Source organism: Gambusia affinis, linkage group LG13 (genome assembly GCF_019740435.1).
Source record: "Gambusia affinis linkage group LG13, SWU_Gaff_1.0, whole genome shotgun sequence".
Lineage (NCBI taxonomy): Eukaryota > Metazoa > Chordata > Actinopteri > Cyprinodontiformes > Poeciliidae > Gambusia > Gambusia affinis.
In genome coordinates, this window is record NC_057880.1 from 4,209,887 (window position 1) to 4,233,613 (window position 23,727).

Here is a 23,727-nt window from a genome sequence, read left to right on the forward strand (position 1 = left end):
TTATCATTCACAGCAAACCGTAGGCTTGTTTATGATCCGTGACAAACATAAACAAGGATGTTCTTGTGAAAAAGTTACACTCATTCTGCTATCTTATCTAAGGTGACCAGATTTCCAAGACTAAATCTGGGGAGATTTCTCGCTCGGCGATAAAGAGAAAGCAAATTTATCAAAATAAAATGAAGAAACTGGGACAGTTACAGTTTACATATTTATTAATATTTAAACATTAAAAATCAAATATAAAAGCAGGAGCGCATCTCTTCACACAGTAGTTACATTACTATTAGTAATAATAATAAAAGTCATAGAAATTAAAACTGGATATATGGGGGCAAATCGTGTACATTTTTTGTAAGTGAGCATACATGAATAGTTGGTACCCCTCTGTTAATGAACAAAAAGCCCACAGTGGTAACAGAAGTACGTTGAAACTGACAAAAGTAGTAAAAAATTGTTTACTGACAAACTGATGACAGTCAGACACTGCTTTTAAATTGTGGCTCAATTAAAATGATGTTAGCTAAAACTTATTAGCATTTTTGTGTCTGTGACCAAAGAGCTGATGCACCTGTTGTCTCATTTCTCTCAGAACCTGTGTGGTAAATTCCAGCCTCACTTTTTTATGATTTGCTTTCCTCTTTGGTCATTTCACATGAAGTCCACCTTGACCTTGAAGTTCACCTTTGCTTTCTGGACTTGGTTGTTCTGGACTTTTAGAACCATTCACATCATAATTCTCTTGAATTTGTCCATTTTCTTCCTGCAGCAAAGCCAGGGAGATCGGCTCCAATCCTGTGGGCCTTAAGTTTCAGAATAATCTTTTCAGTATCAAACAAAAAAAATTGCAGTCATCTTGGTCTGCCATTTTCTTATTCTGTTGAACCTCAATTCAAAATAATGTCAGATTTTTATTGGTTAATTGTCAGTAAATTTTCATATTACTTTTGTCAGTTTCAGGTTGTTTCAGTGACCAGTGTGGGTTTTTCAGTCATTAACAGAAGGTACCAACAACTTTGTCCACCTGTGAATGTTGTGCATGAATGGACACATAACTGTCCATAAATACATGAGGTGTGTATGTAAAGTAATTTAACTGATATGTAAGGACACTGTGTGTGTTTGAGATGAGTGAACTCTGGCCAGGAAGTCCATCAACATGAGCTCATCTCTGGATCTGCAAACCCTCCTCAGTCTGAAGAGCCATCAGCCACATGATCATAGAGGTCTGGATAGAATATGAGCAGAAAAGATTACATGAAAATCTGAGGAACACTAAAGGTGATAACAAAGAGAAACACTTAAAAGGCAATATATAAGATAATAAATAATAATATGTTTATATTTCATCTTTCTCTTCAGCTTTGTCAGTTTTCCCATTTTCCTCATTCATTCAGTTTATCAGAATATTTTCCTCCCGTCTCATCTTTTATCAGTCTGCCACTATTCTCAAACAAACATATCACAATCACAATCTCCTCCAAAAACATTAGATTGTATATGACATACTGAAAATTTACAATTTAAGAATAAATGAAATTAGATTTGTTTTCTTTTAGAATTTGGTTGTTTTGAGATGAGGAGCTGGATTCTTCCTAATAAAGTCTTAGTAAAGGTAATTTTATTTATATTGCACATTTTCAGCAACAAGGCAATACAAAGTGCTTAACAGGAATTAAAAGGAAATACAAACAAAATAACAAACCAAAAGAAAGAGCAAAAGAAGAAAAAGAATCTACCAGTAATAATGTTGATCCAAAGTAAATAAACTGGATACTCCTATTCAGGGTTGGTAGATAAGAATAACTAAGTGTCTTCTGGTCTAATTCCTTTTCTGGGTTGGGAAAATAGGAGTCTAAAAAGTAATTGCTAAGGTAATCCCTGTTCTGGGATGCTAAATAAGTGTAAGTAAGTAAGTATCCTCTGGACTTCTGGGTTGCCAGATACTGTAAATATGAGTATTCTCTGAACTTTCAAAGTATGCTCTAAATTTGTAAAAGTAACAAGTACTCAACAGTTTCTAAGTAATAATAAAAACTAAATATTTCTGTTGTGGGAAAAAATTTTCTGGATTCTAAGTTTGTTGTAATCCCTTTTCTGGGTTAAAAGTGAGTACTCCACAGTTTCTAACGTAATAAAATAAAAGCAGAAAAGGACACATTAGAGGGCTGAACTTGGTAGCACTGTTGCCTTGCAGCAAGAAGGTCCTGGGTTCGATTCCTGGCCCCGGGTCTTGCATGGAGTTTGCATGTTCTCCCTGTGTTTCTCCGGGTACTCCGGCTTCCTCCCACAGTCCAAAAAAAAAAAGGACACAGTCTTCTACAATATCAAACAGTCCTGTTGTATTTTTCACTTACGTAGAGTAATCTTTAAGGTATATGTGTTGTTTTTATAGTGTTACAAACGCTCGGGTGTTGATTACTTTGGACTGGGAGAGGGAGGTGCGCCACCCGGTGGCGAGTTCGTTATAGCACATTTAGCAGCTGCAGAGGCATTATAGCTCTGAGAGTGGAGACACGCAGCTGCTGCTTACTGTTTCGGTTGAGGTCGATGTGCGTTCTTGACTTACTGTAAGTAATTGCTGTTAAATGTACCAAGGCAGTTCATTTAATAGTTCCGTCTGTATTACATATTGATGTTGTATTCGTAAGAGTCGCCGGTTTAATGCGACCTTTACTAACTCCACGTGGGTTAGCCTGTTATCTATTGGTTGTAGCATTGAATATACTTGTAGTCGGTTTGTGGCCAGCAGATGTCATTGCGGTAACTTGTACTTGATAATGTGTAAAGTGAATTAACGTGGGGTTTATTTCTGTTACAATTTAGACCACATCACCTCACCTTCACATCAACACATCCTCAACTCCAAGCCTACCTTCTGCTGCATACCTGTACTACTGCTGTAACAACGAAATAAAGAAAGAGTCTTAAGTGGGAAATCCCCTCCTCAGTTTGTCCTGATCGACACACAGTGGCGAGTGTCAACATTTCACCAGCCTCAAGTTTGAACATAGAACCTCCGCTACATATAGTAAGTTGCAAAGAGAAGTTTACAGAAATTTCGAAAACATTTTACGGGAGCAGGCATTCGGTGCGATGTCATGACAGACTTTCATACCAATACAGCAATTTTTGTAGATTTCAAAAATATTTTGGGGGTCAAAATTCACTTCGTTTCTCACTCTAATGGAGCGGCTGTTGGTGTCAAATACACTGGCAGTTACAACGTCCTTTACAATGGAGCCATTCCCTATGTAATGCTATGGCAGGCCCCAATAATAGAAATACTTGATAACTAAACATATTTAGAATAACTCAAATAGCGGTGGCTTTTATCTCCGATTAATTGGCTTTATAATCGGATGGTTTAACCGTAACGGGTGAGTTATGACTGTTCACCCCTTCAGTGGGGAGAAAAAAATTAACCTACCAGGTAGCCACGAAGGTCTGGGGCCTGTCAGACGAAGTACTCATTCAGAAACCTCTCTAATGTAGCCGGAACTCCGTTCCTCCGGAAATACTCGGCAGGCGCCATCCTCATTTTGTTTAAGTCCATCTTCTCCGGGCGAGGGCTGCTTAACGTTGATGTAGATATATATTTTTGTCCAACCCCCCCACACACACACAAATTTGACCGTTTCAACAGTTTTAATGTTGTGCGTTACCATAGAAACATAATGCACAGGTGACGATGGGCATGTGGGAAAGGGAAGTCGAAGTCGAGTGCTGCGATCGTTTTTCTTTTCTTTTTTTTGAGTCAATGGGGTCAATTATCATTCACAGCAAACTGTAGGTCTGTTTATGAGCCGTGACAAACATAAACAAGGATGTTCTTGTGAACAAGTTTGTAAAATGCGTACCTCATTGGCCGCTTCAACCTGAAAGGGTTAATCGTTAGTGTCTTATGCACAAAAGTTTTTCGTAGTTCTGGATTTTCAGCTTCCAACTTTCCCACCTTAACATTATTAGCAGAAAGTTTGTTATGCCAGAGAAAATCTGGACCAGTGAACCAATTGGAAGTAATCAGTCCTTTAACTGTCAGACCTCATGATGAATGATCCGCAGGGTTATCTTCTGAGGTCACATATTTCCATTGATCCGGATTGGAACCTTCTTGTATGTGCTGAATGCGATTTGCTACAAATATGTGAAATCGTCCAGCATCGTTGTTAATGTATCCAAGAACGACCCTTGAATCAGTCCAGAAGAATTCTTCGGCTTGAACATCCAACTCCTTTTTAAGCAAGTTGCTTGTTCGAACAGCAATAATAGCTGCTGACAGCTCAAGTCTGGGTATTGTGGTGACCTTTGTAGGGGTCACCCTGGCTTTACCAATAACTAAAGAAGAGTAGACTTGGTTCGATATACTAATTGCTCTCAAGTAAGAACATTCACCGTGTCCTTTAACACTTGCATCTGAGAAATGATGCAACTCATATCTTTTGACTTCCTTGAAATCCTGTGGGAGATAACACCTCTGAATTTTGATGTCGGATAGATTCTTTAAGTCCAACAGCCAAAATTCCCATCGTGATCTGAGATCTTCAGATAATGGCTCGTCCCATCCAATCTTGACACATCTCTTGAAGTATTTGCTTCCCAACCAGAATAAATAGTGCTACAAACCCAAGAGGGTCATAGATGGATGCCACTGTTGATAAAACACCTCTTCTAGAAAGTGGGCGTTCATCCACAATCACTCTGAAATGGAACTGGTCCAAAACAACACACCATTTAATTCCCAAAGCTCTCTCTATGTGTGACTCTCCAAGAGTCATGTCACGATTTCTTACTGAATGTGCGCAGTCATCTTCTGGAATGGATGCAAGTACATCTTGGTTGTTGGAAACAAACTTGTGAAGTCGTAGATTGCCAGAACTACAAAGTTGTCTTACTTCCTTTACCAACTTTATAGCTTCATCTTTGGTTGCAACACTTGTCAGTCCATCATCCACGTAAAAATTTCGTTCGATGAACTGGATGGTTGTTTCACTGTATTGACCTTGACCTTGTGCCGTTGTTTAAACCCAAAATTGAGCAAATTGAAATTTGAGCAAATGGTTCGTCATCTTTACCCGGAACCACTTCTCTAGGTAACAAAGCCTGTGGACAGTTGTAACCTATGAGTAGTCCTACATCACACTCGATCAATGGAGCAGTCTCCTCTGCAAGATGCTCTAGATGTGGCCATGCTCTCGCAGTTTTTGGGGTCGGTGTGTGACTTAGATTAGCAGGAATGAACTCTTGAATAGGTTACAGGTAGAGAAATCTTCTTTGATGAATAAAAACCTCTCACCTGCAGTCCAACTAATCTCTGATTTGGGATAATTGTATTTCTGGATGAAAGTGTGGAGAGTTTTAACTGCACAGGTTCTCCTTTTGTTTCCAGAACATCTGTCTTATCTTGCATGATGAATGTCGTATTGCTTTGGTTATCAAGTAGAGCATAAACGAGAATTTCATTCTCTGGGTTTCTTGATGTAGATAACCACACAGGAACAACAGTAGAAGAAAGAGTACATGTTGTCCATGCCTTGCACTACTCTGTTTGATGTAGTTTTATCTGAGAGTTCAATATTATGATTGTGCTCTGCTTTTTCCTTTGATTTTGTGTTTTTAGAGATTTTTACATTCTCCACATGCTCATCATTGCTTTTCTCTTTCCTGTTTGCTCTTTCACGATCTTTGTGCAGACACGTTGGATGTTTTCCTTTACATGTTTCACAAAGACTTCTTCTTTTGCAGTTCTTAAAGTGGTGTCCTGGTGGCAAACATCCAAAACACAATTTTTTTGTTTGGACAAACTTAAGATGTTCCTGAACTGGTTTTTTGTTGAATTTCCAGCATTTCTGAATGCCATGATTTTGTTTTTCACAGAAGATGCAGCCTTTATGTTCCGGACTCTCTTCAGAGTTGCTCACAAACACCGTTGCACCAACATTTTGTGTCTTTGTTGTCTTTATTTTTTCAACATCACTAGATTTCAAGGCATGAAGAGAAGTTACTGGATCGCAAGCTATTTTTGCTTCCCTAGTGATGAACTCCACAAACTGACTGAATGTAGGAAAATTATTGCAAATTTCTTCGATCTCAATCACCTTTCTGTTCCAACTAGCAACTAACCAATCAGGAAGCTTTGTGAGAAGTTTTTGACTTTCATCACAGGTGTTCAGTACTTCTAGACTTTTAATTTGGGACATTGCAGCCTGGCAACCCCTAAGAAAGTCTGAAAAATCCCTCAGTTCAACACCATCTCTGGGTCCTATTTTGGGCCACGATGTCAGCTTATCTTTAAAAGCTTTAGCTATCACAAAGGAGCTTCCAAAACTTTCTTCCAGGATAACCCATGCTGAATCATAAGCTGCATCGGTTCCTAATAAGAAATAACTTTCAATGGCCTTTCTTGCAGATCCACCAACATATTTACAAAAGTAATAAACTCTTTCATTTACTGGGATGTTTTTCCTACCTATTAGTGTTTGAAATGACATCTTCCGTTCCTTGTATCTTAGTGGGTCTCCAGTAAGAACAGAAGGTTCAGGTACTGGGAGACGGCTCACATTAAAAAAAAAGAAGCATGCTGCCTTACACAGAGTGCCGCGTGTCACTAAATATGTGCCGGAACGAAAACAACACATTAAACATTGGTTCCACTTCGGAACCATTTGCACATTTTATAAGAAATATAAATATTTTTCATCACTTTAACTTATCTACACCAACTTAGAATCATAAAATCAACCCAAACTGTATAAACTGCTGCTGAAGGCAGCCACAAAGTTACACTCATTGTTCTGCTATCCCTGACACCTGCCCAGACTTCCCACATCCCTTCTCCGGCAAGGAAGTGAAACACGAGAGCTGTGAACTGTGACAGATGTCCGTCACCTATTGTGTTGGGCTGTTAATTAAGGCTTTAAGCTTCATTTAGCACTGAGATACAATTTCCTCCTCAACTGATCCACCTAACACTGTTTGTGGATGAATGTAACTGAAGTCTCTCTGGCCAGATTCAGCGGCAGCACGTTTTGAAGTGCACAATTATTGGTTTCCTTTTTCTTCCATGCTACAGAAACAATGTTACACACACACACACCTCTTTTGTCTGTGGGGGAAAAAGTAGAATATTAGCAGCGTGCCTGTAAAAACAGGGTGAAGGTGTGTGAACAAACAACATACAGAGTGTGTGTTACAGCAGAATAACGTGTAGATTATCCTGGATACCATATTGAAGGACGGCGTTAAACAGTCAACCTTACTATGACATGAAATGACACTAGTTGTTTGTCAGTTTATGTTACTGCCTCATTAAATCCTCCACAACGAAAGATGTTTTTGTGGCTAAGGCCGTCCTTTAGTCTCTACAGTAAGGCCATATTTAATAACAGCTTTGGGGAGTGACTCTACTGTTTCCCTCTTCCTTTTATGAGCTGACAACTTGCTTCGTTCTTTTCCTCTGCGATCTACTAAAGCCCGCCAGGCTTGGTGACTTTAATTATCAGACATTCACACGTTTTGATAGAGGCAAAACATACAATTACTCAAGCCGTGCCGTGTCCTTTTTCCCTCGCTCTGCCTGGTTGCCGCTGCCACACCTCTGATCGTGGTTAATCAACACAGCAATGGAATAAATTGTTTTGTTGTTTTCCGTTTGTTTTCTTACCCTAATTGCTATAAGGGAGCAGCAATTAGGGAGTTTTTGTTGTGCGTGTGTGTTGTGGGAATACTTAAACTTGACCTGTTTAATCAGTAATTTTATTAACTTTTCCACAACACACGGTGCCTGCCCACTGTGGGCCCCTCACTCACACACAGCTGTGTGTCTAGCCTTTGCTGGCCTCTGCATATTTTGTTGATTACAGGTTTGTTCTCTGACATTTATGGCAAAACTGTATAAAAACGTGTGACCAGCTGAGGGGTTGAGCTTTTAAAACAAGAAGCACCAGAACATGTAATAGTCCACAATTGTTTATTAAACAATTTCATTAAAACATCTCGCTTTTTAAAACCTGGCTTCAGGCCCACTACTCGGTCCCTAGGAAGAAAAGGGATCAAATGAAATAAGGACAATGTAAATTATTGCCAAAACAAAAGAAAGCAAACGCATTAGTAATTTAAATAATAAGCAAACAAACGGTAAAGAAAAAAACACAACCACTTCAACCGATGGAACAAATTATCGTTGTCCAACTTCAAATGTCTTTTCAATGGGCCAGAGGAGTCGTGCCCCGCTCGTTCAGCAGGTTTTGTCGAGAGCGGCCCAAACAAACACCAGCAAGACAAGACAGTAGAGCGTCCAAAGCGATGCAACTCCAAAACAATCCTAAACCAGAAAACACATTAACCTTGGATTCAGGTAAGGTAAATTAAATTCTAAACAACAGGTAGCTTACCCAGGAGTAGTAACACAGCCGATCAGGGAGGGAGCGGATCAGCAGGCGAGGGCTCGATGGAAGCCGCACGCCGCAACAACCTCCAGCTGCAGCCGCTAACGTCAGCCGAGCAACGCTGCACAAAAACGCACGGCAGGTATTGCACCAGAACCCAACAACAATCCCGGCCAGATGGTACAAATGGATCGAGCACACCAGCCACTTGGGCAGCCGACATATAGTAGAGGAAACTAAAGATACAAGCACCTCTTCTTCTTCTTGTTGAAATTTTATTGGCGGTTGGCAAAAAACGTTAGGTGAGCATTACCGCCACCAACTGGTAAGGAGTATGGACCGCATGACACACGCACACACGCACACACACACACACACACAAAAGAGAAACTATATTCTATTATACAAATTACTCTATTTCAAAAAATCAAATATAGCCTCATATCCTCTGCTTCCAGAGTCTTTTGCATTAAATCAGCAATATAAAATTAAAATTTTCATATTACTAAGATTTCTTATTAACTTGTTTCTCTGATGCAGATAATTCCTACAACTTAAAATAACATGCTCCAATGTCTCATCTTACTCACAGTCACATTTCCCTGTCAAAAATAGTGATCTATTCAGTTCAGTGTGTCCAATTCCAAGTCATAAAATAATTATCTCTTCTGTTTCTTTGTTCTTCTCATTTGTCCTACTCTCTTTTGGATTTTATAAAACCACCTTCCTTTCTTTTCCTCTACCCATAACTTTTGCCACCTCTCTTTTATTTTCTGTTTAATTATACCCTTTATTTCTGTTATACTAAAACTAACATTAATATGTATCCTTTCCTGGTTGGTACTCTCCTTAGCCATCCTGTCTGCTATTTCATTCCCCTTAATCCCTTGATGTGCTGGAACTCATACAAAATTTACTGTTAATCCCATCATATTGATTCTGTAAAGGGTTTGTTGTATTTCAATTAATATATCTGGTCTACTTTCTGACTGCTTATTTTGCAAACGGACTAATGAAGAACTAGAATCTGAACAGATGATAGATTTTAATGGTCTGACCTCTTCCACCCATTGAACTGTTGAAAGCAAAGCAAGCATTTCTCCAAGACTCCATCACTAATCCTTTTCCCCACTTTAATTTGTGGCACAATAAATGCTATCCCTACCCTATTAACTGTATTTTTTGATGCAACTGTGTATATTTGTATATAGTTATAGTATTTATTCAAGTACTCTTGTACTATATATTTATTCATAATGTGATATTTTTCTTTGTTCTTCTTTTCTAATGATGAAAAATCAACTTCAGCATCAGGAAGTATCCAAGGTGGAACTGCAGGTAATGGAACTTTCTGACATATATCGAACTGATTCAAATTATTTTCATTAACTTTAAAGTTTATTATCCAAGCAAAGCTCTTTAACTGTTTCTTTTCCTTTTCCCATCCAAGTTTAAGCACTTCTAATGTTGGATGATCATTTCTTTGTCCCTGTAAATTTGACCAGACGTTTAAAGATATTTGATCCCATCTAACATTAAGAGGCATTTCTCCCATTTCAACTTGTAATGCTGCTGTTGAAGATGTTTTGAAAGCGCCAGCACATATTCTTAAAGCCTGATATTGGATAATATTCAACTTATGAAGGTTTGTATCTGCTGCTGAGTTATAAACTATACATCCATAATCCAAGACTGACCTAATTAATCCAGTATAAATTGCTTTTAATGAATTTCTATCAGCTCCCCACTCTGTTCCAACTAAACACCTCATTATATTTAATACCTTCCTACATTTGTCAATTATTTTCTTAATGTGCACACTCCATGTCATTCTTTCATCAAACCACATCCCAAGAAATTTAAATTGTTTAACTCTTTCCAAATCTTGACCATATAACTTTTCCTTCAAATCTTTTCCTTGTAAAAAACATTATTTTAGTTTTCTCTACAGAAAGTTTAAAACCCCATTTATATGACCTTTTTTCTACAACTGAAATTGCTCCCTGAAGCTTCTTTACAATGAAGTCTAAATTTCTTCCTCTTTTCCACATTGCTCCATCATCAGCAAAAAGTGAGAATCCCATTCCACCCTCTACTTCTTTAAACTTATCATTAACTACCACTGAAAATAATAACTGAAATGATTCAGTATGAAATCTCTGTCTCTCTAGACAGAGAGAAGAATATAATGCATATTATATTCTTTAATATGCATTATATTCTTCTCTCTGTTATATTCTCTCTATTATATTATATAATATAATGCATATTTTATGCATTATAATATATGAATAATATATTATATTATGTTATGCATTAACCTGCATTCCCTGGAATATAAAGGCTTTTATTTTGGAAAAAAAAAAAAAACCATAAGCTTCATATTAAATGCCCACACTAATCCAATGTCTAACAGTGTTTGGGTTAAATCCGTTATTTACAGCCAGTAGTTCTAAATGGAAGCTCTGCCCTCTGTTTTAACTGAGTGTTAGTTAGAACTACAGATATGGCATTTTTGTAGTCCTTTTTTATTATAATTAGGTCATAGGCTAATGCTAATGATTCATTTCAAATGGCCAAACTAATCCAATGTGTAACAGTGATTGGGTTAAATTATTTATATAATGCTCAAAAGAGCAATTACCTGATGTAAAAATGTTCAAGGCTTTTATTTTGAAACTTTCAGTAAGGTTTATTTCAAAGGGCCAAACTCATCCCATGTGTAACAGTGACTGAGTTAAATCAGTTATATAATGCTCAAAACACAAGTAGTTCTAAAGGCCTGCTCAGTCCTCTGTTTCAACTGAGTGCTCCACCATAGGTAGAACTACAGTGATGCATATTTGTAGTCCTAAGAAGCGGTACGAGCCACATTAACGGCCGCGGAAGAAGAATTTAAGAATAATAATAATAAAGAGGCGTTCTATTCATGCCTTCCCCTGCATATGGGCAGGCCCCAATAAATATATAATTTGATACAGCCAAATGCTAGCTGTGTTTTGATGCACGGTGATATATGAATGCCGATGTTTATTATGTTACGAAATGTTCTAAGAGTAAACTTTGCCTTATAACCAGTTAGTCAAGTCAATCTCCTAAATCTATGTTTAAGTTTGTGTTTATTGGGGCCTGCCCATAGCAATGCATAAGGAGAGCAGTGACTGACTTATTGTTCTACACCTAATAGAACGCCTCTTTATTATTACGTATTATTAACGGTGACAGAAGAAGAATAAATATTATTTTTTAGTATTATTTATTATTTTTCTGTCACCGTTAATGTGGCTCGTACCGCAAAAGTGGTATCAAAACGTGCGGCTCGATCCCGGGAGGGGTGCTATTATTTTTATTGGGAATCGGACTTACGATGGCGACGTTAAAAGCGAAAAACTAGCAAAATTTCAAACTGCCGAAACGCAGAACATAACTGACACCAACTGCTTTTTTAGAATAAGAAATTTAGTGGATTTTTGACCCCAAAACAATTTTGAAATCACGCCCACAATTATCGCCCTATCGATATCAAACTTGGTCATGAGATTGATACGCATGCCTGCTCCGGTAAAATCTGGTTTTCTGTCAAGGTGCTTCAGAGCAAAATCATGCGCCAGGGTAACTGACGCTCTCCCTGATTCACTTCCATGTATTTCTGAAAAATTTCTGAGCTCTGCACACACTATCTTTGTCTCATCACTGCAACTATTGTGAATGAGGTACAAATATGAATCTATCAAACGTAACATGTTTTGATGTGCTGTTTAATATATGTTTATATAAGAAAAAAAAGAAGAAGGCTAAAAACATTCAGATTAATGCTGACCACTGAGTGTGGTGTACTAAGTGGTCAGCAGGACTGTTGCCTGAGTCATATGGGTTTCTTCTGCTGCAGCTGGCTCCTCGTTTGGGTTTTCGCTTAAGAGCGGCGGTTCCGGTTCCTTACAGACTGGGGACGAGACCAAAACAACAGAAATAGTTCAAAAAATTGCAAATCTTTAGCAAACATACACTTATGCTCTTTTTCTGCTTCGAATATGTCTCGAAGCAGAAAGTCAGCAAAAAGTATCAAGATAAACATAAACACTGAAAAACCGTCCTGACTACAGCTGTCTTATGATTACACTCACATACTCAATGCTCATTAAACCTCTGGTGTCCCCGCCTGCTTTTCCAGAAATGATGAATGGGAATGTATTTGTCCTCGTGTGTAATTAAGTGGCCAATTAACAGATTCAAGGTAGAGGGGCTTCTCATTCTTCCACTCTCCCCCACATCAATACATGTTTGCATGATTCCTCACACACAGCGTCCCTTCACATCCAGCACAGAGACAGAAACATGCTCTCAGGCTCAGACCTCACTTTTCCTTGCTTTGTGAGCGCCTCCCTCTCTGTCCAGCTAAAGAAGTCAGAGAAGAACAGAAAAACGCCTACCCAGAAGTCCTTGTTGGGCCAGTTCTTCTTCTATTGCTATTAGGCGGTTGTATTTAGCCATCGTCTGAGCGCCACTCAGACCTCCCAGTTTGACATGGTCCAGCCCCAGTCCCACAGCCTGAGGGAGGAGAGAAGGTTTAAATGAGGTGCACAGGTTTTCCATCCCTCCATCCGTTTTCTAACATGCTTGTTCCTAGTGGGGTCACCAGGGGTGCTGGTGCCCATCTCCAGTGGTCAGTGGGCAAGAGGTGGGGTGCACCCTGAACAGGACAGCAGTGTGTTTTTGTTAATGTAACCACATAGAAATCATTACTGACTAAAAAATATAAATAATCAGTTCCACTTAGGGGCCCCAAACAGCCTCTTAGTTTGCTTATGCCTTGGCCCCCTTAAGAAGACATTTTATTGGATCAGCCCAATGTCCTTTGAAATAATTAGCCAATGAGTCATCACAGTTGATAAATTTATGATTTATTTTGTAACATTATGACCACCTTGGGCCGGCCGTCTTCCTGAACGGCTGTAGGCCATAAAGTGGCCAAAACATTTGTAACATTGTCTTAAAAATCTCTTTGTACTATTTTGTTGTCAAATTTGACCTTTCCAAGAAGCCCATCTTTTATTTCTACTATAAGCTCTAAGACATTTTCACCAATATGTACAAAAATCAGAATTAATTCCCGAGCTTCACACAATTAGAAAACTGCATTGCCTAATGAGTAATATTCTGAGTTTTATTTACTTGAGTTATTAAACAAACAGTGAAAGGAGAATTTATGAACTTGAGCACATTAAATCAAGCTGCTGTTCAGCAGAAAGGTTACAGTGACATAATATAAAGGAACATGTGACACTGAACACTGAATGACAGAGAAGAGAACTTACTAAGTCTGCAAAGGATCCACCACTGCAGCATTCACTGAACATCGTATCCATCACCACCGAACCTGCAGATTAGAATTTAAAAATCCACACAAAATGGAAAAAATTATTTTTTACAATCCATTGAAAACTTGTAAAGATGAAAAAAGCAGGCAGAAAAAAAACTTAGATATATTCGATCTGGATAATATTTCCTGAATATTATCCAAGGGAGGCCTGTGTGTGTTCTGTTCAAGTGAATTATTATTTTTTTAAATACTAGTCCTGTCACAATAGCTAATTTTGCTGAACAATAAATTGCATTAAACGATGATATTGTTGTTTTGAGACCATTTTCAAGTACAGTGAACCCTCGCTGTAACGCGGTTCACCTTTCATGACCTTTTTGTGCAGTTTTTTTTTTTTCACAGCACATTGTGTTCTGTGTCCTGATTGGCTAACCAGTCTCCATGTTTCTTCTCTACCTGCGTGCCAATAACATTACGGTCTTTAAATATATGTAATGCAGCTTTGGCAAATATTTTGGTCCAGAAGAAAACAACAACTACTGATAACTCTGTTCTTCTCTCAAAAAGACACACATGCTCCACAGGCTTCAGAAGAAAACGACACTAGAGAGCAGAGTGAGGCCGCAGCATCACAGTCTGAGGAACAGTGAAATACGAGTCACAATTTGATTTACTGTACTTCATACTGATGAATAAAATGATTGTTTTACAGTAGTTATTTGTAAGAAAGTCTTCTATTTGTTAAAAAAAATGCTTGGTCCTGGAAACAAGTTTTGCTCTTTGGTTTCAACGTAGAGTATTTAATTATGCTGTATAATAATTGTAAAAAATAAAGGTTACTACTTCAAGGATTTCGCCTATCGCGGGTTTTTTTTGGAACGCAACCGCCGCGAAAAACCAGGGTTCACTTTAGTACAATAGCAAGAACGGCATAATAATGCAAGGACACATTCATCACATTCCAATAAACTTTAAACTCTATTGAACATTTAAGCTCTGGAACTGGGAGACATTTGGATTATTTGTATGACCCTAGGGCTGCACAGTGGCGCAGTTGGTAGAGCTGTTGCCTTGCAGCAAGAAGGTCCTGGGTTTGATTCCCGGCTCGGGGTCTTTCTGCATGGAGTTTGCATGTTCTCCCTGTACATGGTGGGTTCTCTCCGGGTTCTCCGGCTTCCTCCCACAGTCCAAAAACATGACTGTCAGGTTAACTGGTCTCTCCAAATTTTCCCTAGGTGTGAGTGTGTGTGTGAATGGTCGTGTGTCCTGTTTGTTTCTGTGCTGCCCTGCGACAGACTGGCGACCTGTCCAGGGTGTACCCCGCCTCTCGCCCAGAACGCTGCTGGAGATAGGCGCCAGCAACCCTCCTGACCCCACTAAGGGACAAGGGTGTGAGAAAATGGATGGATGGATGGATGTATGACCCTAAAAACTGGAACTGCTCCACCAGTTAGTCTGGAACGTCCCAACCTAATCTTTTGCCTCTCTCATAAAGAGGAAACTGTCCAAATAACTCTAACTTGTACTGCACCTATTGCTTATTCTCAGCGTCCGCCTGAGCCTGAATAGACTATGAATCTAGACAATAGATTTCCAAATTAGACAATAAATGAAATTACATGTTATGAAGTGGAAAGGTACAAAGAACATGGTTTTAATAAATAAACTTTCCTTTTTATATGTCTGAATTGATATCAACAGGTTTAATAGTTATTGTTTGTCTATAGACAAAGAATTGCACGCACTATTCGAAAAAGCAAAGCGACTTGAAACACTAATAGTGAAGTGGGAGGCTACGATTTCATTTTTAAACTTCTGAATCTTCTAAGTGAGCACCCATAATCCATAAATCAAAAGACCATATTTTTATCATTGATCAGCCACACTAAGTCAAATACATTTCAGTTTGATCCTAGTTATCATGCAATGCTCATACCGAACATGCATATTGCAGCAGCAGAAAACATTATGCTGCTTGGTCATATTCGTCTGCACACACATGCAGCATGTTATTCTATCTTCATAGGGTCTATACATTGACTTCCATTCATTTTCTACAACCTGAACATAACCCTAAACTCAACCATCACAGACCTTACCTCTAACCCTACAACAGCATTTCCCCTCGTGGGGATCAAGAAAAAGTCCCCAAAGGAACGAAGGTTCCCACAACCCCACATTGTAGACAGAAATAGGTTCCCACACACACACACACACACACACACACGCGCAACACCTCCCATCTAGTACCTTGGTAGGAGACTATAGCATGGATGAGGTCGCTGACCGTTGTCTCGTTGGCATGTCTGAAGACATAACCATGGACTCCTGGCAGGACTGGAGCCTCTGGTTTGTGTGTGATGTCAGACAGCAGTGAACATGAAATCCCAATCCTACTGCTGAGTTTCTCCCATTGCTCTGCCTCCTAACAGAAGACACAATAAAGCAGTCTTAGACAAGAATCAGGTCGCATGTTTGAAGATCTGTTCAGAACTAAATGGTAATTAATAAAACATAAAAGCCAGATTTTCACAGCAAAAAAAAAAAGCGCACATCAGCAAAAATGATCACTATGAATGAAAGACAGATTTGTGTGAAGCAAATTACCTTCTGAATGGTATTGTGAGTTATTGATGTTGTGCGTGCATTTTTCTGTTTCATAAACCCTCTAACAAAAAGTTTGGAATATTGGGCAGAAGTATAAAAACAACAATAGCAAACAAATTAGGAAATAACTTCAGATGCTTTGAACTCACTTCTCTCCTGAAGGGATCGATCACGGCCACCACTGCCGGGTATTTGCTGGTGAGGTCGTGATACACCTCAATCAATTCATCCGGAGACTTCAGACCTCCTGTTGCTACTTCATACTTTCCTTTAGACTGAAGCAAAGCAGATACAATAAACAGGTCATTTGTTTAATGGACCTGTGTCCATATAATAAATGATTGGAATAAAAGAAGTATCCCCAACACAATGGTAGTATTACTATTGTAGTTGGAAAATCTTCGGCTGACTTACATAGTCCACAAGTTTCGGGGCAGCACAGTTCAGAGCCAAACCGACATCAACTCCCAGAGGCACTGTAAGGTTCCTGCAGGCGTCAGTGATGAGATCTAGAGGCTGTTCCAGCCGATCGCAACTCACTATGAGCACTCCGTTGTGTGACACCGAAGACAGGGTGATCTTGGAGCATTCACAAAATCCAACAGCTTTGATGTTAAACGTTTTTCCGTATCCGGTAGTGGATGTCGCTAACATGCCTATTTAAAACTTGGTTTTGTCCAAAAACAGCTTAGCTTAAGCTACCGTATGAATGACATGTACATCATGCATACATAATAAGTTAAATCAAACAATTCTAAGGTTTGGTGAAACTAAGGCAACATCATTCAACTAGGTGATGTACAGGAAGCGTTGAACATCTTTTCAGACCTTTGTGCTTTCTCTGTCATCCTGCATTATATTAATTTGAAAATCCCCCAGGAAGTGCTCTTCATGTCCAAATCTTTTACAGAAACTTCAAGTAAAAAACATTTATGCAGCAGTGTCTCTCACCCCGCCTTTTCCTGACGTGCTCATCAGTCTCATCATCTCCTTCTGTAACTCCAAGGCCAACGTGACACTCTGTTGAGGACATTTACAGCTTTGTTACTTTTAAAAATGGTGTCAGGAAATGGGACAAATGTAGTAAAATATAGAACATCCACAGCTATGCAAAATTCTGATTATTAAAATTAAGCAATGGGGGAATCACGAAAAATAACCTTAGAAACAGCAAACCAGTCTATGACAACTGTCAACTCGTTGCTGTCGGTAACAGACAAAAAAGGCTAAATATGGTAGAGAAGATAAATACCTGTCTGACTGGACGTCCCACTTTGGAGATGAGAATAATTTCTTCCAGTAAACACAGTTTTCCAGGGGATTTCTTCCCACAGCTGAGCAGAGTTATCCAGGGAACAGGAACATGAAAATGTGCCGGTACCTGTGGTGAAATGAGTTCAACCTTTTGAATGCTTTCAATGTTCTGTAAAAAATTAGTATTTCTGCTCTAGTCAAACCTCTTGATTCTTCAGAGCTGATATATATTTGTAAAGAGGCATTTCCTTTATTTCTGCCCCACACTGAGCTACAGCCAGGGACACTGAGCCGACAGCCATGCCTTCCAGCAGAACTGGCTCTGGCGGCTCTGGTGGAGGAAATAGCTTCTCGTCAACAGTGCTCTTTTTGCCTGTAATGTAAAGAAAAAGATGAAAAGTTTGATTTTTTTCCCCCTGAAACTAAACATGTCAAGAGTTACATATGGATCTTGGAGTCCTAGATATAAGCTTTAATATTTTTAGTCATTCTTGAGGGGTGCCACCACCAAAGGGGTTCAAGTACTTTTAAGACGGGTCAACCATTGGCAAAAAGCAATGAGAACATCTAAGGAGATTTCAGAAATTCCTTAAATTGGGTTGAGAATTGTCCAACCAACGCACTATTAAAACCCAGAAGCATAGTGGGGAACCAACATTTCTGAGGACAAAATCTGAAAAAAAAAAACCCTGAATGAGCCAAACCTGTGATCAGTTAGAAGTTTGATGACATCAATGTCACTAATAACCAGGAGTAAAAGGGAATTTTCCCCACCATAATGTGAATGAAACTCAAGGGATTGAGTTAGCCACAAGAAAACCAATAATCTGTGAGACTACACAGAAAAGACTATACAGTTTGGAAGGGAGCACAAAGATTAGACTCTAGAGACGTGGAAGAAGGTCATGTGCTGATGAGTCCAGATTTACCCTCTTCCAGAAAGATGAATGCATGAGGATAAGGAAAGAGGGAGATGAAGACTTGTTTGCCAGTGATCTCATATTATGACTCTTGAAAGAGATGGTTTGGACTTCCTCCGTTTCTCTATTTGATCATGATGCCTCCTTTGTTACTCATCTGGGATTTGTGGCTGCAGTTGAGTTTTTTGTTTGTTGCTTTGTTTGTTTTTCAGATTGATTCATAAAGAAAGTATCAGAGCTGGTCCAACATGTCTGGCACCTTGAGGGGCAAAATTTTTGAATTCCAGCAGCATCTTCAGGGTTACGGTGAGTAACATTTACCTTTGCTGGCGCTCTTCTTTTTCTTTGTCGGCGTTACTGGTGTTTTGCAAGCCACTGCTTCGAGCTCGCTGGCTTCAGCCTTCAGCCTGTCAAGCCTTGCTTTCTCCTCCTCACGGTAGGACGCAAAGAAATCGCTGCCAGGAATAACACAAATTAAAATTTTGGTGTCAATCGAAACACGACATTTCTAAAACAGAGTCTGAGTAATGGAGTGCTGAAGTAATGGAGTCATTACCTCAGCATTTGATCAATTTCAGATTGATCACATGGGTCCTGGTTCAGTAAAAGTGTCCTGAACGGTTCATGTATCCACTGAAGAGCAGTCTCCACATAATCAGAGCTCCTCTGACTCTCTTCGGTTCCCACTGGTACAAAGTGACTTATGACAGCTGCTGATGACATGCTCTGAACAGAAGAATGAACTAGTTCAATAAACAGGATTAGGTATCTGTTTGATAGTTTTTGATATTTTAAATAGTACAAATAATAATGGTAAAGTCGTGCTGCCCTTAACATCTGGTTATACATAAATACAATTCATTTCACAGCTCTTCTGGAGTTTAACTATGGATGCATAGCTTAGTGGAGAATGAGGATAAAAGAAAAAATAGCAATAAAATGTTATTAGTGCTTAAAAGTTTGAATCACCAGTAGTCTAAGCTCTGCTCAACAAGCATCAAGAATGCAAGAACACAACGCAGAGAACAATTTATGTCTTAATCTGATCTTCGTGACACAACCTCTTTTCCTTTGACCATTCTTTTGAACAGTATGGGTTACGATACTGTTCAAAACATAAGCTGTCGTGGCATTTTGTCGGGCCAGATAGAGAAGGAAACCTTCGTAGCGGTCACTCTGTGTGCAGCAGCTGGAGAAGGGCTCGGCTCGGCCAGGGCACCATGTGTGGAGCTGTGATTCGTCTTCTCCCAGGACAGCTGAAGCCAGTCTCAGACTCATTTTCAGTTGGGAAATTAGTCGCCAGATGCCCAAAAATTAGTGGAAGATGTAGCTTGGATCCAAAGCTATTTCAAAGATGAAGTCTTACTTGGCGAGTACGGAAGAGGATTTTAATGTGTGTCTCCCCAATGAAGTAATGATGCACCAAAGAGGAAGAAAGTATTTTTTTTTTTATACTTAATTTTTATTGAACATTTCTGAACACATACAGTGGAGAGGCATCAATACATTCAACTTCATACACAATGTTGGACAACCGTGTCCATATTTAGCTGGATACAACAGTGGCATTCGGCCTGCGTCTGTAGTCGCTCCATTTTTCCCATTTAACATCAAACTTGTCCTCCTGCAGTCTTAGTCTATATTTGATTTTCTCCATTACAAAATCTCTTCCACAATGCTCAGCCACTGCTCCACTGCAGGAGGGTCTTGTCTATACCATAGTTTTGTGATGGTTTTCCTTGAAGCTGAAAGTAATATTTTTAACAGATATTCATCGTCCTTTTGAATTACATCGTGTGTGAGACATCCCAGGTAGAGTGTTTTACATGAACTGGGTATTCCGTATCCCAGTATGTTTTTCAAGATAAGGCTAACATTATGCCAGTATGTGGTTAGCTTTTGACAAGACCAGAATATGTGTGTGTGGCCTACATCAGTCTGACCACAGAGTCTCCAGCATGGCTGTGAACTGGATACCATCCCGGACTTGATCTTTGGTGTTGTAAAAAATCTAATCATGTTTTTCCAATTAAATTCCCTCCACAAACGGGAGCAGGTGGCCGTGCACTGCAAGAAAGTATTTTTTATCTTTCATCTTACACCTTGATTTTGCTTTGAGACTCTTTCTTCCTTAGTTTAAGATGTTTAAAAAAAAGGTTAATAGAGTGTATTCTGGAATTCAATTCTACCACTCTATTTTTCGTCAAAAGTTTTGTCCTTTATGGCCGGCCTCAACAATATTCTGCTGTGATTAAAACATTAGCAGAGTTTAGCCTAAATAAATTTCCTCAATGTAGAAAAAAGGGAAATTAAAACTGCAATTTGGGATTAATGGGATCAACGGAACAAAGAATAGTGAGATATTATAATTTTGTGACATATTAAAATAATCTAACCTTGTGATTCTTTGACAACCGACTTGTTCTTCATCTATGTGGATGTGGTGGATGACTTCTGAATTACTTTTACCTTTTCTTTGTTACAGACGATGCAGAAAACCTCTGCCTCAACGATAAGCATTCCATTTTCTGAAAAAATGCCTCTTCCTCTCAGATCACTGATCCTCGGCGGTGTAGACAGTTTGAACAAGCAATCAGCCTGAAGGAAAATATTTGTTTTAACAAAAGTCACCCAAGAACAATGCACAAAAATGTCATACTCAAAAGCAATTGCATATTTCTAAAGATTAAAAGCACAGAGAAAAAAAATCTCTCGATTCTAATGCTCTCAGATATTGTGTAATATTCACAACGTTGGAACAACACAACAAAATATGGCTTGATATTTTTAATTAAGGTTACTAATTCTGGTAATCTGATGAGAGGGTGTTGCATTTCCAAAAATGTTTAAATTACATCTACTGTTTTTTTTTTTTCCATATTACAAAAATTAAAACAATATTTAGATAAAGCATTTAAGATTCCAGTTTTATGTTGTAAATATATTTAGTGTTAGTCTGACTATGGCCTTGTAAGACTGTGTAGCAGACAGGCTTCAAGGTGTACAAGTTGTATCAGTCCTGCCATTATGTTGTACTTTGCTAACGGGAAGCGTGTGCTTGTGAGACGGCCACGCACGTGACCACGTAGAACGGGCATCAGCCAATGAAAAGCATTACAGCCGCTATAGTTTCTAAACGTTGGACTAGTTACCTCGTTCGTTTGTGAGTATATAGTCATTCACAGCAAACATCAAATAGAACAAATATATTTCATAAAATGTTAACAAACAAATGGCTTCTACCGCGATAATTATGTGAAATTAAATTAATTATAGCTACCCCAACTTCTGCTTTCACCTTTACAGAGCTCTTTGGTTCCTCCTATCAGTCTGTAGCTTCTCATATTTTACATAGTTTATAGAAATTTCGAAAACATTTTATGGGAGCAAGCATTCAGTGCGATGTCATGACAGACTTTCATACCAATACAGCAATTTTTGTAGGCGTGAGGGCGATTTCAAAAATATTTTGGGGTCAAAACTCACTTCGTTTCTCACTCTAATGGAGCGGCAGTTGGTGTCAAATACACTGGCAGTTACATCGTCCTTTACAATGGCAGCCATTCCCTATGTAATGCTATGGCAGGCCCCAATAATAGAAATACTTGATAACTAAACATAATTAGGATAACTCAAATAGTGGTGGTTTTTATCTCCGATTAATTGCGTTTATAATCGGAAGGTTTAACCGTAACGGGTGAGTTGTGACTGTTTACTCCTTCAGTGGGGAGAAAAAAAACCTACCAGATAGCCATGGACGTCTGCGGGCTGCCGGACGAAGAGCTCATTCAGAAACCTCTCTGTTATCGCCGGAACTCTGTTCCTCCGTAAAAACTCGGCAGCCGCGATTCTCCTTTTGTTTAAGTCCATCTTCTCCGGGCGAGGGCTGCTTAACGTTGATGTAGATATTTATATTTGTCCAACCCCCCCCCCCCCCCACACACACACACACACACACGCACACACAAATTCGGCCGTTTCAACAGTTTTAATGTTGTGCGTTACCATGGAAACATAATGCACAGGTGACGACGGGCGCGTGGGAATGGGAAGTCGAAGTCGAGTGCTGCGATCGTTTTTCTTTTCTTTTTTTTTGAGTCAACGGGGTCAATTATCATTCACAGCAAACTGTAGGTTTGTTTATGAGCCGTGACAAACATAAACAAGGATGTTCTTGTGAACAAGTTACACTCATTCTGCTATCTCATACTCTATCCAGCGTCACACACCCAGTAAATATTAAGACAACAGAATATCAAAAAGCTTTGACGTGTCACAAGTTGTATTCAGCTTATTTATTCATATTTTCACTGACATCTGCTCATCTGCTGGCTGAATCTGTTTTTGTTCATCCATTTAAATTAGTAATCCAATACCTTTGTGTGATAATACGGTGCATACAAATCACAACAGAAAAAAATAGAATGAATTTAGGAAATATTCCTGGAATAAGGACGCCCCCGAGCGTGACTTGGAAGGCCTTAACCCCGATTGCTTTTCATTACGGCCGGTGTCAACCCATTACAGTCGGCTGTGATTGCTCTGGTGCACATCCAACTTCATCACTGATCCCTGCAAGGCCGCGAGGGTCGGCCAGAATTCCTCCTATTATTAGTGATTGTCAACATTCTGCAGCGCCAATAAAAGAACGTGTTTACAATGGCGGAGGAAGAATGTTCCGGAACTGTCTTGTTTTCTTCCCTTTCTTGCTGCCAAATCAAGGCTTTACAAGCAAATGAAATAGAACATGTTATTTTACTACTACTACAACTACAACTATTATTATTATTATTATTATTATTATTATTATTATTATTATTATTATTATTATTATTATTATTATTATTATTGTAACACTTTATTTGACGAATGACATTGTCATAAACATGACATAACGGTCATGAATATGAAGACACGTTTCACTTTTAATGCAAAGTTGTATTAAAAGTTGCGTTAAAAGTGTCAACTTTGCATTTAAAGTGTCATTATTTACCGAATGACACTTGACAACAGTCATAAACATTCATAAAGACTCTTTCGTCATCATGACGGATGATGCCATGTTTATGTCATGTCATGTACAAACCCCGTCAAATAAAGTGTTATCATTATTATTACTACTACTATTATTGTTATTATTATTGTTGTTATTTTTATTATTAACTATTAACTATCCTTGATTTCTTATTCTGTTGAATAGAAAGGCCTTGGCAGTTTTCTCGCAGCTGTCCAGTGGGAC

General features: G+C 38.9%; 1 protein-coding gene across 2 annotated transcripts; it reads right to left on the minus strand.

Moving 5' to 3' along the window:
- Window positions 1-12,129: 12,129 nt before the first annotated feature.
- LOC122842671 (enolase 4-like) lies at window positions 12,130-22,427 on the minus strand. 2 transcript variants are annotated; one of them, XM_044136749.1, is made up of 13 exons: window positions 22,233-22,427; window positions 20,958-21,086; window positions 19,045-19,214; window positions 18,810-18,943; window positions 17,772-17,941; window positions 17,567-17,695; window positions 17,266-17,334; window positions 16,729-16,893; window positions 16,464-16,589; window positions 15,958-16,132; window positions 13,703-13,764; window positions 12,818-12,935; window positions 12,130-12,330 (listed from the first exon to the last, which is right to left on the minus strand). In XM_044136749.1, exons 1-13 carry the CDS (start codon window positions 22,356-22,358, stop codon window positions 12,224-12,226), a joined length of 1,680 nt encoding a protein of 559 aa, XP_043992684.1. In that variant the 5' UTR covers window positions 22,359-22,427; the 3' UTR covers window positions 12,130-12,223. The 2 variants fall into 2 exon arrangements, with proteins under 2 accessions (XP_043992684.1, XP_043992685.1); XM_044136750.1 differs by lacking the exon at window positions 22,233-22,427 and having other exon boundaries at window positions 20,885-20,973.
- Between the last annotated feature and the right edge of the window lie 1,300 nt (window positions 22,428-23,727).

What these genes read in the sequence shown, in the direction of transcription:
- LOC122842671 (XM_044136749.1), bottom strand. Translation starts at nt 22,358, where the DNA reads ATGGACTTAAACAAAAGGAGAATCGCGGCTGCCGAGTTTTTACGGAGG. An exon ending in CAGACGTCCATGGCTATCTG is followed by an intron (nt 21,087 to 22,232) that starts GTAGGTTTTTTT and finishes ATTTTCCTTCAG; the next exon opens with GCTGATTGCTTGTTCAAACT. An exon ending in TGGGACGTCCAGTCAGACAG is followed by an intron (nt 17,335 to 17,566) that starts GTATTTATCTTC and finishes TGTCCTCAACAG; the next exon opens with AGTGTCACGTTGGCCTTGGA.